This window comes from Leucoraja erinacea, chromosome 5 (genome assembly GCF_028641065.1).
Source record: "Leucoraja erinacea ecotype New England chromosome 5, Leri_hhj_1, whole genome shotgun sequence".
NCBI classification, from domain to species: Eukaryota; Metazoa; Chordata; class Chondrichthyes; order Rajiformes; family Rajidae; genus Leucoraja; species Leucoraja erinaceus.
Genome location: NC_073381.1, coordinates 87,254,135 through 87,266,854, shown reverse-complemented (window position 1 = coordinate 87,266,854; position 12,720 = coordinate 87,254,135). Strand labels below are relative to the sequence as shown.

The 12,720-nt window shown below is 47.4% G+C and overlaps 1 protein-coding gene across 1 annotated transcript in view; it reads left to right on the top strand.

Moving 5' to 3' along the window:
• The window catches only part of LOC129697526 (CUB and sushi domain-containing protein 1-like), a 512,171-nt gene that overhangs the window by 252,442 nt on the left and 247,009 nt on the right, over nucleotides 1-12,720 (top strand). The window contains exon 29 of the mRNA XM_055636177.1: nucleotides 7,677-7,865. Within this exon, the coding sequence (XP_055492152.1) occupies nucleotides 7,677-7,865 (189 nt within the window). The remainder of the gene's footprint in view (nucleotides 1-7,676; nucleotides 7,866-12,720) is intronic.

The following is a 12,720-nucleotide window of genomic DNA, read 5'->3' as shown; positions in this document are numbered from 1 at the left end:
TTTATGAAGGAGATGAGGAGGAATTTGTCCAGCCAAAGGGTGGTGAATATGTTAAATACATTGCTACAGACGTCTTTGGAGGCCGTCAATGGGTTTTTTTAAGGCAGCGATAGAAAGATTCTTGATTAGTAAGGGTGGCAGGGGTTATGGGGAGAAGGCAGGAGAATGGGGCTAAAAGATAGATCAGCCATGATTGAATGACAGAGTAGACTTGATGGGCCGAATGGCCTAATTCAGCTTCTATCACATGAACTTACGAATAGTTTAATTTAAGAAGGAATACGAGTTTAACAATCAAGAATGATTTGCGAGTAGTATGTTATTAAAGCAAGAGTAGCTGACACTTTAACTGCATTAATCTTGTCTCATACACTACACAGCTTACAAAAAAATATTGGTCTTTCTACCTTGAAAGACTTCGGATAATTTAGACTATCTGTAACAGAATGGTAGTGATGTTGATGATTTATGCCACCAGGAAACCATTGTGATGAAAGCAGGGAACGAGAATAGATAGTAAAGGCAGACAATTATGTTTTGAATTGTCCCACTAAATCTAGTAGATAGATGTGTGACCAAACTCATCAATCAGAGGAAAGGAGTAGGTGATGCCAAAACCTTGCACCAACAGGAATTTTCCATGAATGTCAAAATAGGTGCAAGCCATTTAACCCTCAAACCAGTCCTGACGTTCAATTATATCATTATATTAGACACAAAATGTTGGAGTAATGGACCTGTCCCACTAGGCGACTTTTTAGGCGACTGCAGGAGACTATGTGGTCGCCACATGATCGGCACATGTTCGCAGGTGGTTGCCGGGGAGTCGCCTTCAAGGCCATGAGGAATTCCCACATTCTGGGAACTAGTTGCGGCCTCATTATGGTCACCGCAAATTTTTCAACATGTTGAAAAATTAGCAGCGACTAGAATGAAGCCGCCATGGAAAGTAGCGAGAATTCCCCATCCGTAGGTAGGTCGCCACGAGGTACTAGTGGGTTGCCAGAAGGTCGAAGGCTCTCGTAGTTTCTTGTAGGTTGAAGCCAGTGCTGACTGGTGAATTTCATTGGCTCATCGGTAACAAAAAAGGTAAACAGTAGTTTTCAGAACCAAGGATAACTGACCGATAATGTTAAAGTCTGCCGAGCTTCACAGCTGTGTATCTCTCAGTCTACTTAAAGTTGGCGCCACTCCTTCTCTCCCCATCTCCCTTTTCTCCCCTTCTCCTCCTTCTACCCACCCTTTCCCCCCCTTTTTACCGTACACTAGCTCTCTTAATTACAGCGCCAACCTTCCTGTTCATCGTGGTGTGTGTCTGTATCACCTTGGTTTTGCACCGTGTGAATTTCACTCAGACAGCACTCCCCCCGCTTGGCACATCCCCCGCCTGCATAACGGGTTGGTGAAGGAAGCGATGTGTGTGTGTCTGTTCCACTCTTGACAGTCGCCTGAAAAATCGCCTAAGTGGGACAGGCCCATTACTCAGCGGGTCAGGCAGCGTTTCTGGAGAAAAGGTTACTCCAGCATTTTGTGTCTACCTTTGGTGTGAACCTGTATCTGCAGTTCTTTCCTATATAGTATATATATCATGACATTATAACATTTGTATCATGGCTCTTCTCCGGTGTACAGAACAATACGGAAAGAGGCCATTCATCCCTTTTGGTCAGAGTAACACTTTTAGAAGATTAGAGGATTCTTTTTATCACTGCAATTGTTTACTTCCTCAAACATTTATTTAATTGCATTTTACCTCACCATTTATGTACTCGTTTGCACTCAATTTGCAGCTAATAATTCATGTTCATTTGTGATAGGAGCAAAATTAGGCCATTCAGCCCATCAAGTCTACTCCACCATTCAATCAAGGCTGATCTATCTCTCCTAACTCCTGCACTTCTCCACATAACCTCTGACACCCCTACTAATCAATAATCTATGTATCTTTGCCTTAAAAATATCCATTGAAGGCCTCCACAGCCTTCTGTGGCAATGAATTCCACAGATTGACCACGCTCTGACGAAAGGAATTAACCTTCCTCTGCTTCCTAAAGGAACGTCCTTTAATTCTCAGGCTATGGCCTCTGGTCCTACACTATCCCACTAACAGAATCACCATCTCCATATCTACTCTATCCAGGCCTTTCACTATTCGGTAAATTTCTATGAGGTCTCCCCTCATCCTTCTAAACTCCAGTGAGTTGAGGCCCAGTGCCATCAATCGCTCGTCATATGTTAACCCACTCATTCCTGGGATCATTCTTATAAACCTCCTTTGGACCCTCTCCAGAGCCAGCACATCCTTCCACAGATATGGGGCCCACAATTTCAGAGTTAAACACGCTGCTTCATTCTGCACCTTCCAAACATTATTTACATTTGTTCCAGTTCACGAGTGAAGGTAGATTCAAGATAATAAGAACAATGGTCTTCTTTCATCCTTTCAGTCTAACAGACAACTGTATAGGATAAGTTGAGAGGAACATGAGGTATAGGCAGTTAGGTGGGACTCATGTAGATGGGGTATCTTGGTATGCTTGGGCAAGTTGGGCTGAAGGGCATTTTTCCATGCTCGATAATTCTGTGTCTTTCTTACTCTGTTTTCCTTGGCCCACATCGTTTACTAATTATTACCAACATCCTAGTTACTCTCCCCCCTCACCTGTATCCACCTGTCACTTGCCAGACTTTGTCCCATTGTCACTTCTCTTCCAACAATCTCTTGCCCCTTTTGCAATCAGTCTGAAGAAGGGTCCCGTCCCAAAACATCACCTGTGGAATTCATTGCCAGAGAGGGCTGTGGAGGCCGTCAATGGATATTTGTAAGGCAGAGATTGACAGATTCTTGATTAGTACATGTGTCGGTGTTTATGAGGAGAAGGCAGGAAAATGGTGTTGAGGGAAAGATGTATCAACCATGATTGAATGGTGAAATAGTCTTGATGGGCTGAATGGCCTAATTCTGCTTGTTCCCTGGCAATAATACCATACACCTTAATTCCGACAAGTCTTTCCACTTGAAACAGTCCTTGAAAATCAAAGTACCAAACATAAAAAAAACATTAGTACATTTTCCAGAGAGAATACCTTGCAAGCTGTCCTCAGACATGAATATATTTTAATTTGATGTTACTTAATGCAGCTACGGTATCGCCTAGAGTGGTTTTCTCACAGGTTAGAATGACTTTTCATTTGGAGATGGGAATGAAAAGCCTCAATGTAACTAATTGGCATTTACAAGCAGGCCACTTGAGTGAAGTCGAGCACCATGAATATCTGTCTCACGGCGAGACTATTGTGTCTGAGCTCCCCCTATGCTCATGAGAGGAATAGACGCACAGAGTCTCTTGCCCAGAGTAGGTTAATCGAGGACCAGAGGACATACTGTGGGTTTAAGGTGAAGGGTCCACGGGTGGTTGCCTGAGAGTCGCCTTCATGGTCGTGAGGAGTTACCGCATTCTGGGAACTAGTTGCATCCTCTTTATGGTCGCCGTGAATTTTTCAACATGTTGAAAAATTAGCGGTGACTAGAATGAAGCCCCCATGGGGATTAGGTGGGTCGCCAGGAGGTCCTAGTGGGTTGCCAGGGGGTCCTAGTGGGTTGCCAGGGGGTCCTAGTGGGTTGCCAGGAGGTCCTAGTGGGTCGCCAGGAGGTCGAAGGTTTTCTTAGGTTCTCGTAGGTTGTAGCCGGAGCTGGCCGGTGAATTTCATTGGGAAAGAAAACGTAAGCAGTAATTTTCAGAACCAAGGATAACCGAGCGGTAATGTTAATGTCTGACGAGCTTCACAGCCGTGTATCTCTGGCTTCTTAAAAGTTGTCTCCATTCCTTCTCCCCCCTTTCTCCACCCTCTCCCTCCCCCCTCTTTTAAAGGACTTACAGTACACTGTGCTTTTTAGTTTCTTAATTACAGCGCCAACCTTCTTGTTCATCGCCGTGTGGGTCTGTATCATCTTGGCTTTGCACTGTGCGAATTGTGTGAATTTCACTCAGACAGTGCTCCCCCCGCTTGCCCTATTCCCTGCCTGCATAACGGGCTGGTGAAGGAAGCAATGTGCATTTGTTCCACTCTGACAGTCGCCGTTCCAGTTGCCGGTTTTTCAGGCGACTGCCGGCAACTTCACAGTCGCCTGAAAAATTGCCAAAGTGGGACAGGCTCATAAGGATTTCACGGTTCATCAGATTCATGTCAGAGATTTGGGAATTGAAGGTCGAGTTGGGGAAACAGCAAGGGTTCTGTTATAGCAAGTAATCAAAGGGAGAATTGAATGTCCTGTAACTGCACCTTGCTTTGTTGGAGAAAATAAGTCAGCATAAACATCTTGTTTTAAAGTTCCCTTCTCTCTAGTTTTCTTGGCACCCCCATCAATTGTACAGAATTTTAGGATGAGGGCCGGGGGACCCTGAATAGTGAAAGGCCTGGATAGATTAGATTTTTAGTTTAGTTTAGTTCAGAAATACAGAACGGAAACAAGCCCACCAACTCCGCACTGACCAGCGATCCCCGAACACGAGCACTATGCTACACACATACACTTCTACAGACTAGGGACAATTTTCAGAAACCAATTGATCTACAAACCTGTATGTCTTTGGAGTGTGGGGGGAAACTGGAGCACCTGGAGAAATCCCATGTGGTCACAGGGAGAACGTAGTACAAACTACATACAAGCAGCTGTGGATGTGGAGAGGATATTTCCACAAGGGCCTGTTTCCAGGCTGTCTGACTCTTATGAGGAAAGAACAGGAGGATTTGAATGAAATGAAAAACCCAAGGGAGGGAAGTGGACTGGGAAGTGGGGGAATAACAAAGAAATATGGGGGATGGAAGATGAGCATGCCGAGAGGGGAAAAGAGCATAATGACGAGGGTGACATGAGATGGGGGGAGAAAGGTGTGCACCCCTGGGTGAAGGTGGTGGAGTAAGGCAGGGGAAAGATAACGGTTGGGGAGGGGGGGGGGGGGTGATTTTGCCCAGGGTAAGGGAATCTACAAAAAGCGGGCATTGATTTAAGGCAAAGGAGCAGACCAAGGACAGAAAGTTCAGTCTGAGAATGGGAAGAGGAATGGTTAGCAATTGGGAGATCGAACAGGGCTTGGCGGACAGAGAGCAAGTGTCTGTGCCAGCAACATCTTCACTCCTGCCATTGGCAGAGGTTCACTTGCACCTCTTCCAACCTCATCTACTGTATCCGCTGTACCAGGCATAAACATCTGTACATCAGTGAGACCAATCGCAGGCTTGGCGATTGTTTCACTGAACACCTCGGCTCAGTCAGTCTTAACCTACCTGATCTCCCGGTTGCTCAGCACTTTAACTCCCCCTCCCATTCCCACACTGACCTTTCTGTCCTGGGCCTCCTCCATTGATAGAGTGAGGCTCAGCGCAAATTGGAGGAACAGCACCTCATATTTCGCTTGGGTATTTTACATCCCAGCGGTATGAACATTGATCTCTCAAACTTCAAATAGCCCTTGCTTTTCCTCTTTCCATCCGCTCCCCTTTCCCAGTTCTCCGACCAGTCTTACAGCCTCTGACTACATTCTATCTCTGTCCCGCCCACTCCCCTGACATCAGTTTGAAGAAGGCTCTCGACCCGAAATGTCACCCATTCCTTCTCTCCAGATATGTTGCCTGTCCCACTGAGTTACTCCAGCATTTTATGTCTACCTTTGATTTGAACCATCATATGCAATTCATTCCAATACACACACACATATAATATATATATATACATACATATTTTATACATACATATACATATACATACATATACATATTCTGTTGTGCTGCTGCAAGTAAGAATGGCATTGTTCAGTTTGGGTTATATGACAATAAAACACTCTTGACAATAGTCTATTAGTAATTGAACGATGGTACAATGAGACTTTATTTGTCACATATACCGAGGTACAGTGAAATTCATTTTTGTATTCTGTTCAGTACAAGTATCGCTATACATAAGTGTAAATATGCTCCTAAAGCTCCCCCCCTCCCCCTTAGTCTAGTTCAGTAAAACACTGAAACACTGAGTCAAGTACTGGACCAACTAATATTTATTTTTTTGAATGGACAACAAATTCCCCTCTACCATACCTAAACCACTGCGGGTTCGATCCTTGTCTCTGCCTGACCAAGCCCTTCAGCCTCGTGCAAGCAGACACTGTCCAAAATGCCACAAAGTCCCAAGCGCCCTTCTAGAAGATCGACACCGATCTCAATGGGGGCTACCCTTTACAGGTCAACGAACCTTGAGGGGCAGAATTGCATAGGGGTGGTTCCCCTTACAAACCAATCATACATATTAAGTTCATCAGAATATTATTGGCAGTATCCCAACTCAATTACAAATAGTCCCAAACAATGTTTCTTATAGATGCTTCTGGAAGTAAGTCAGTTTAACTGAATAATGCAACATTTACCCTGGAATACAAACCATTCAGCCAGGGCTTCACACTTTGGCCAATCAACAAACAGCAGGGTAACTGCCTTGCAACATTATTTACATTATTTACAATCCCTTTGCAGTAATCCAATCAAATTCATGCATTTACAATACTTTAGAGTTTCTCTGCAAGATTCTCATACATATTAACAATTGCAAAGATACTTTGACCTTCCTTATCTGATGTACTGATCTGAGACCTTGACTTCCCGGCACCAACTAGCAGCCTGTGACTTCTTACACAGAAAGGGGCTAACAGGCCTTGTAAATGCATGAATCCTCTGCTTTATTTTAGCTCTATTTTGGCCAGGATTTACATAAGCACTTAGATACATGTTCGATGAGCATCTCAGATCCAGTGCAAGTGTATAGGAGTAGTACACTGAGACACTGTACAGAATCACCAGTTAGGCACCATTTTTAACCCCAGTTGTTGTATGTGGAGGGTTTTGACCTGACCATGAAGCCCCGATGTCCTGGCGGTGTTGCAGGCGCAGGCCACGTCTGGTCCACGTGCTCAGTCTTTTGGAGCAACGCAGGTCCAGCCGAGCCCCAGACAGCTGCAGGATCTCCAGTGGCCCGCTCCCCTGTCGAGGCCATGCACTCCCTTCCGCCGTCAGTCTGCTGACCAGCCCTCCGTCCGAATCCTTCCACACTGGGAGGGTGAACCGGGCCTTCTGAGCGAGTTCCTTGACATGAATTTTTGCACCCAATGGCTCTATATCACCCTACAGGGTAATCGCACAACCATCACACAAACCAACCTCCCTCCCATTGACTCCATTCACACCTCACACTGCCTCGGCAAGGCCACCAGCAACCACTCTCTCTTCTCCCCTCTCTTATCGGGCAAAAAGTATAGGTGTGAAAATGCACACGTCCAGATTCAGGGACAGGTTTTTCCCAGCTGTTATCGGGCAACTGAACCATCCTACCAACAATTGGTGAGCAGTCCTGAACTACTATGTACCTCAGTGGAGACCCTCGGACCATCTTTGATCGGACTTTACTGGCTTTATCTTGCATTAAATGTTATTCATGGTATTTCCTTTGCATGTATCTGTACACTGTGGATGGCTCGATCGTAATCAGGTGTAGTCTTTGCACTGTTTGGTTTGCACGCAACAAAAGCTTTTCACTGTACCTCGGCACAAGTGACAATATACCAATGACTATGACAAATTATCTCCTTGGCATGCAATATTAATTATCTGACTATGCTTTCTTGTAGCTTACGAACTTCAAAGCTGTCCTGATCCAACTCCTTTTCAAAACGGCTTCATCATCAATTCTGGTTATAGTGTTGGACAATCTATATCATTTGAATGCTACCCTGGATACCTGCTGATTGGACTACGTGTTCTTACATGCCATCACGGAGTCAATAGGAACTGGAACCATCCATTCCCAACATGTGAAGGTACTTCCTTGATTTGTTCTCTTTTCTTTTTGCATTCTTTGCACCATTTTCTTTCTTGTTCCTAGGCCTCTACTCTCCCCATGGGAACTACTCCAAGAAAAGAAGGCAGTGTTAACATGTTTCAAGAGTGCTTGTGCTTTTAGGTCCTTGTGTGTATTAATGTCTAATATTGTGCAAAACGGTACAGCCTGATTTGTCTTTCAAGTCTCCCTCAGAATAAGCTTGTGGTGTCCACTTTAATGGTTCTCTGAATAAGTGTCCCGACCCAAAACGTCACCTACTCCTTTTCTCCGGAGATGTTTCCTACGTGCTGAGTTACTCTAGCGTTTTGTGTCTATCTTTGAAGTTTCTCAGACTCCATTGAGGAATCATGATTTTCATGTGACTCCTCAGTATAGCATTTGACATCAGTCATCCTTCACTGCCCCCAACAGTGTAGAGAAGCTGGCTATGAACACAGGTACACAACCTACTCCTCAAACACTCACTGCTCTTCAGTAAGAGACCCAGTGGGAATACACTGAGAGACCCAGTGGGAATACACTGATAGACCCATGCCCTTTCAAACCAATACAGGTCCACTACTGATGTTCTGGCAACTGGTGGTCCAGCAGCTCCTTTAGTCCAGAAAGTACACTTGAAGTCTCCCCCAAATGCCCCCCCAAAAATGTGGGGCCTAGGCTGTGTGAGGCGGCCGAACTCAACCTCATTTGGGCTTCTGCAGCCGATCGGCGGGTCGACTTTGCCCCCTGTGGCCGGGGCTCTGGAACCGGGCTGGAATCTGGGTCGCAGATAGCAGATTCGCTCTCAGCCGACTTCCGCGGGCGAATTTGCGGGCCGATATCTCGGTGCCTCTGCAGCCTTGGCGGACGGTTCTGGTACCGTTGGACTCCTCTTGGAGACCGGGACCACTATTGCTCTGGCAAAACGGACAGTCCAGAAAGGCTCTGAATCCAAGGGTGCCAGAAACTTGGTGGTGGACCTGTAACAGTGAAATTTATGCTTTGAATTAAAATCCAAGTGAACATTCTGCATGCATTAATCCCCAGGGAAAAGGCTAATGATTTCAAGCTTAATTAAATTTGCATCTCATGCGTTCTTTGCAAAGACAATTCCAATGATAAAGGAAGTATTTTTTCCAAGTGAAAAGCTAAAAGGATATTTGAATTGCATGGAATGTGGACGCAGCCCAGACCATGACGCAAATCAACCTCCTTTCCATTACATTAACATTAAGTGTCTTTCACTCCAACTGAGGCTGAGTGGTGCCATCTGCATTGTGCAGTGTTGCTCAAGGGTAAGCTGGGCGGATGAACAGACCTCTCCCAGCAAGAAAGATACAACAGAAATGTAAAACATAAAACATCCACCACAGTGGGACCAGCACTTCCCGCTGTGATGAAAGGCACAAAAGTTCAGTCAGTCTTCCTCGTTCTGTGGACCTGTGGTCGGAGCCCTAAACCCTCCGCAGTCGCAGCAAATGGACGGCCCGATGTACAGGCCCTCTCGCTGGGATGATGGAAACTCCAGCGGCAGGACGGATCGGAGCACCCCGCGGCTCGGAATTCCCGAATCGGCCGCCTCCTTCTGGAGACGGCTCCACAGGCCCAGTGGTCGGGGCACCTCTCCAGTCGATCCTCGGCCAAGGTTGCAGGCAGCTCCACGATGGTAAAGTCCGTGCAGCGCCCGCAGGTGGAAGCTCCACAGACCGAGCTCCACGATGTTAGAGCAGGTCGCCGCGGTCGGAGCTCCGCGATGTTGAAGTCCATGCTGCGCCTGCTGCTGAATGAAGATCTAGGCTCTGGGCCGGTCTCCAGTTGGAAAGGCCGAACCAATCCAGTTGATAGGCCGCGAATGGGGGCGTAAATGCGACGGAGAAAATCGCCGAGGTAGGTGACTGGAAACGGTTTCCCACGTTCCCCCGCCAGCGCCTCCGGCATAAGACCCACCGAGAGACACTAATACGTACATTAGAGGACACACTAAAAAAACTAAAATTGGGAAGAAACACACGAGCTGCTGGCGGGGCTGCCACGTGTGGCGCCATCTTTGGAAATCCTTTCCATTAACTCAATTTACACATCATGCTGCCTCGGCAAGGCATAATCAAGGACGAGTTTCACCCTGGTCACTCCCTCTTCTCCCCTTTACCAGCAGGCAAGAGGAGCAGAAGTGTGTAAACGCACACTCCAGATTCAGCAACAGTTTCTTCCTAGCTGTTATCAGGCAACTGAACTATCCTCTCACCAACTAGAGAGCAGTGCTGGCCTACCACCTATCTCCATTTTCTTATTTTTCCTTACACGTTCTGCTATTTTATTCAATCTGCTTTCAACTCTTTGTGCTTTTATTTCTGCGTGTGGGAACTTTTAATTGACCATATTTAATTTCCTGACTTTGCTTGTTTATTTCAGAACCTTTATACTTTATGTAGTTATGGAGAATCTGATTGACTACCCCATTGAAGATCTTTAGAAACATAGAAAATAGGTGCAGGAGTAGGCCATTCGGCCCTTCAAACCTGCACCGTCATTCAATATGATCATGGCTGATCATCCAACTCAGTATCCTGCACCTGCCTTCTCTCCATACCCCCTGATCACTTTAGCCACAAGGGCCACATCTAACTCCCTCTTAAATATAGCAAATTAACTGGCCTCAACTACCTTCTGTGGCAGAGAGTTCTTGAGATTCACCACTCTCTGTGTGAAAAATGTTTTTCTCATCTCGGTCCTAAAGAATTTCCCCCTTATCCTTAAACTGTGACCCCTTGTCCTGGACTTCCCCAACATCGGGAACAATTTTCCTGCATCTAGCCTGTCCAACCCCTTAAGAATTTTGTAAGTTTCTATAAGATCCAATTAGAAACTTACAAAATCTTAATTGGACTTTACTGGACTGGACTTAACTTGCACTAAACATTATCCCCTTTAACTATACCCCATAAATTGCTTGATTGTAATCATGTACTAGACTAAGTGGGACCCGTTGGGTCCCTGTCACATGGGAGGCCTGGACCCCCAACGCAACCCGCCCCCCCCCAACACAATATTCCACCACTCAGAACACAATATCCCCCCCCATCAAATCTACCCCTCCCTGTCCCCCTCTCCCCTCCTCTATCCCACCTTGCCCATCACCCCAGACCGCTCCTACCCCCTCCCGACCCCACTGCACTCCACCACCCCCAATACCCCTCCCCCCCCCCCCCCCCCCCCCCTGTGGGCCGGGCTGCGGTGCTCCCCCTCTCCGTGTAACACTGCTTTGCATTAGAGCCGCTCCCGGTGTCCACACCCACGGGCTGGAGCGCTGGAGTGCTGCCCGTCCCAGGAACCGCAGTGTCCCTCGCTCAGCGCTGCCCCCCCTCCTCCATCTCCCTCCTCCCCATTCACCTCATTCTCCTCCCCTCACTCGTAGTCTAGAGCCAGGGCCTGGAACTCGGCCCAGTTCTCGCACTCGGCCCGGCCCTGGCTGAAAGTGGCCAACCACTCGCGGACCTGGGCCTCGATGGAGCCGGACTCGCTGTGCCGGGAGCGGGGTGAGGGTGGCGGGCGGCCGAGCCAGAGTTGCCCGCAGAGCAGGAAGAGGAGGCTGTGCTGCAGCATGGCGGTGGCCGGGCGGTCCCAGAGGCAGTGGTACACGTTGACCCTAGCCCCGGGCTTGGGCATAACTCCAGCCCTCAGCTCGGCCACTGCCTGGGCTCCACTCCAGGCCCAGACTTCATCTCCGGGCTCGGTCCTGACCCCGGACCCAGGCTTGTCCTTGGTTCCAGGCCCAGGCCCAGTCCCCAGGGCTCGGCCTGCAGCTCCAGCCCAGTCAGCTTCAGCCCAGGCCCAGTTCCCAGGGCTCGGCCCGCGGCACCACCCTCCCCACCAGGTCCTGCGCGGATGCAGCTCCTCGGGCGGCAGCGCCACTCCTTCACCAGGGCGACCTCCAGCCGATTGACAGCAGATGCAGCCAATCAGTGCGGCGATGGTGCCAGGAAGGGGTGCTGCCGTCTAACTGACAGGAGAGGAGACCAATCTGCATGGCAGAGACTGACAGCAGTCTGCGCATGCACGCTTTTTACAATTTTTAAACAATAACTTTTACAATATACCATTGATCGTAACTAAGCTTGTTACACTCGCAGCACAGGAGAACGATGAGTAAGCTGCCGTAACTAGGTTGAACAAAAAAACAGATTCCCAGGAGAAGCTCTCCAAGATTGGCAAGCAAAAGATGAAAATTGCCACAGCTGGGCTTAACTGGTGCATTAAAACCTCATTCTGCATGTATCTCATTGCACATAGTTGTTCTTGGCAATGCAAGTGTTCAATGCTTACCCCTAAGTGCCCTTGAGGCTGTTTTGTTTGGCATTTTAGTAGAATAAGCAATGTTAAAGTCGATAGAGCTATTCAATAAATATTGATCCAGTTATGAATATAGTTCTCCGTGATTTCACTTTCATTTCCTATGCAAACTCCCCAGATCATTGTGTCATGTCTAGTATCCTGCTCCTTTGCTTAAGGGTATTTTCCGACCAAGGATACAAAAGGCTGCCGTTGCAAAATCCACTTCACCTGAGGATAATTATCATGGGCCGGCACAATGGCACAGCAGTAGAGTTGATGCCTTACAGCGCCAGAGAACCGAGTTCGATCCTGACTACGGATGCTGTCTATACTGAGTTTGTATGTTCTCCCTGTGACCACGTGTATTTTCCCCGTTAGCACCAGTTTTCTCCCACACTCCAAAGATTTATAAGTCTGTAGGTTAAGTTAGCTTCAATTTACAAAAAACGCAAATTGATGCTAGTGTGTAGGATGGTGCTCGTGTATGGGGTGGTCGCTGGTCAGCCGAAAGGACTGTTTCC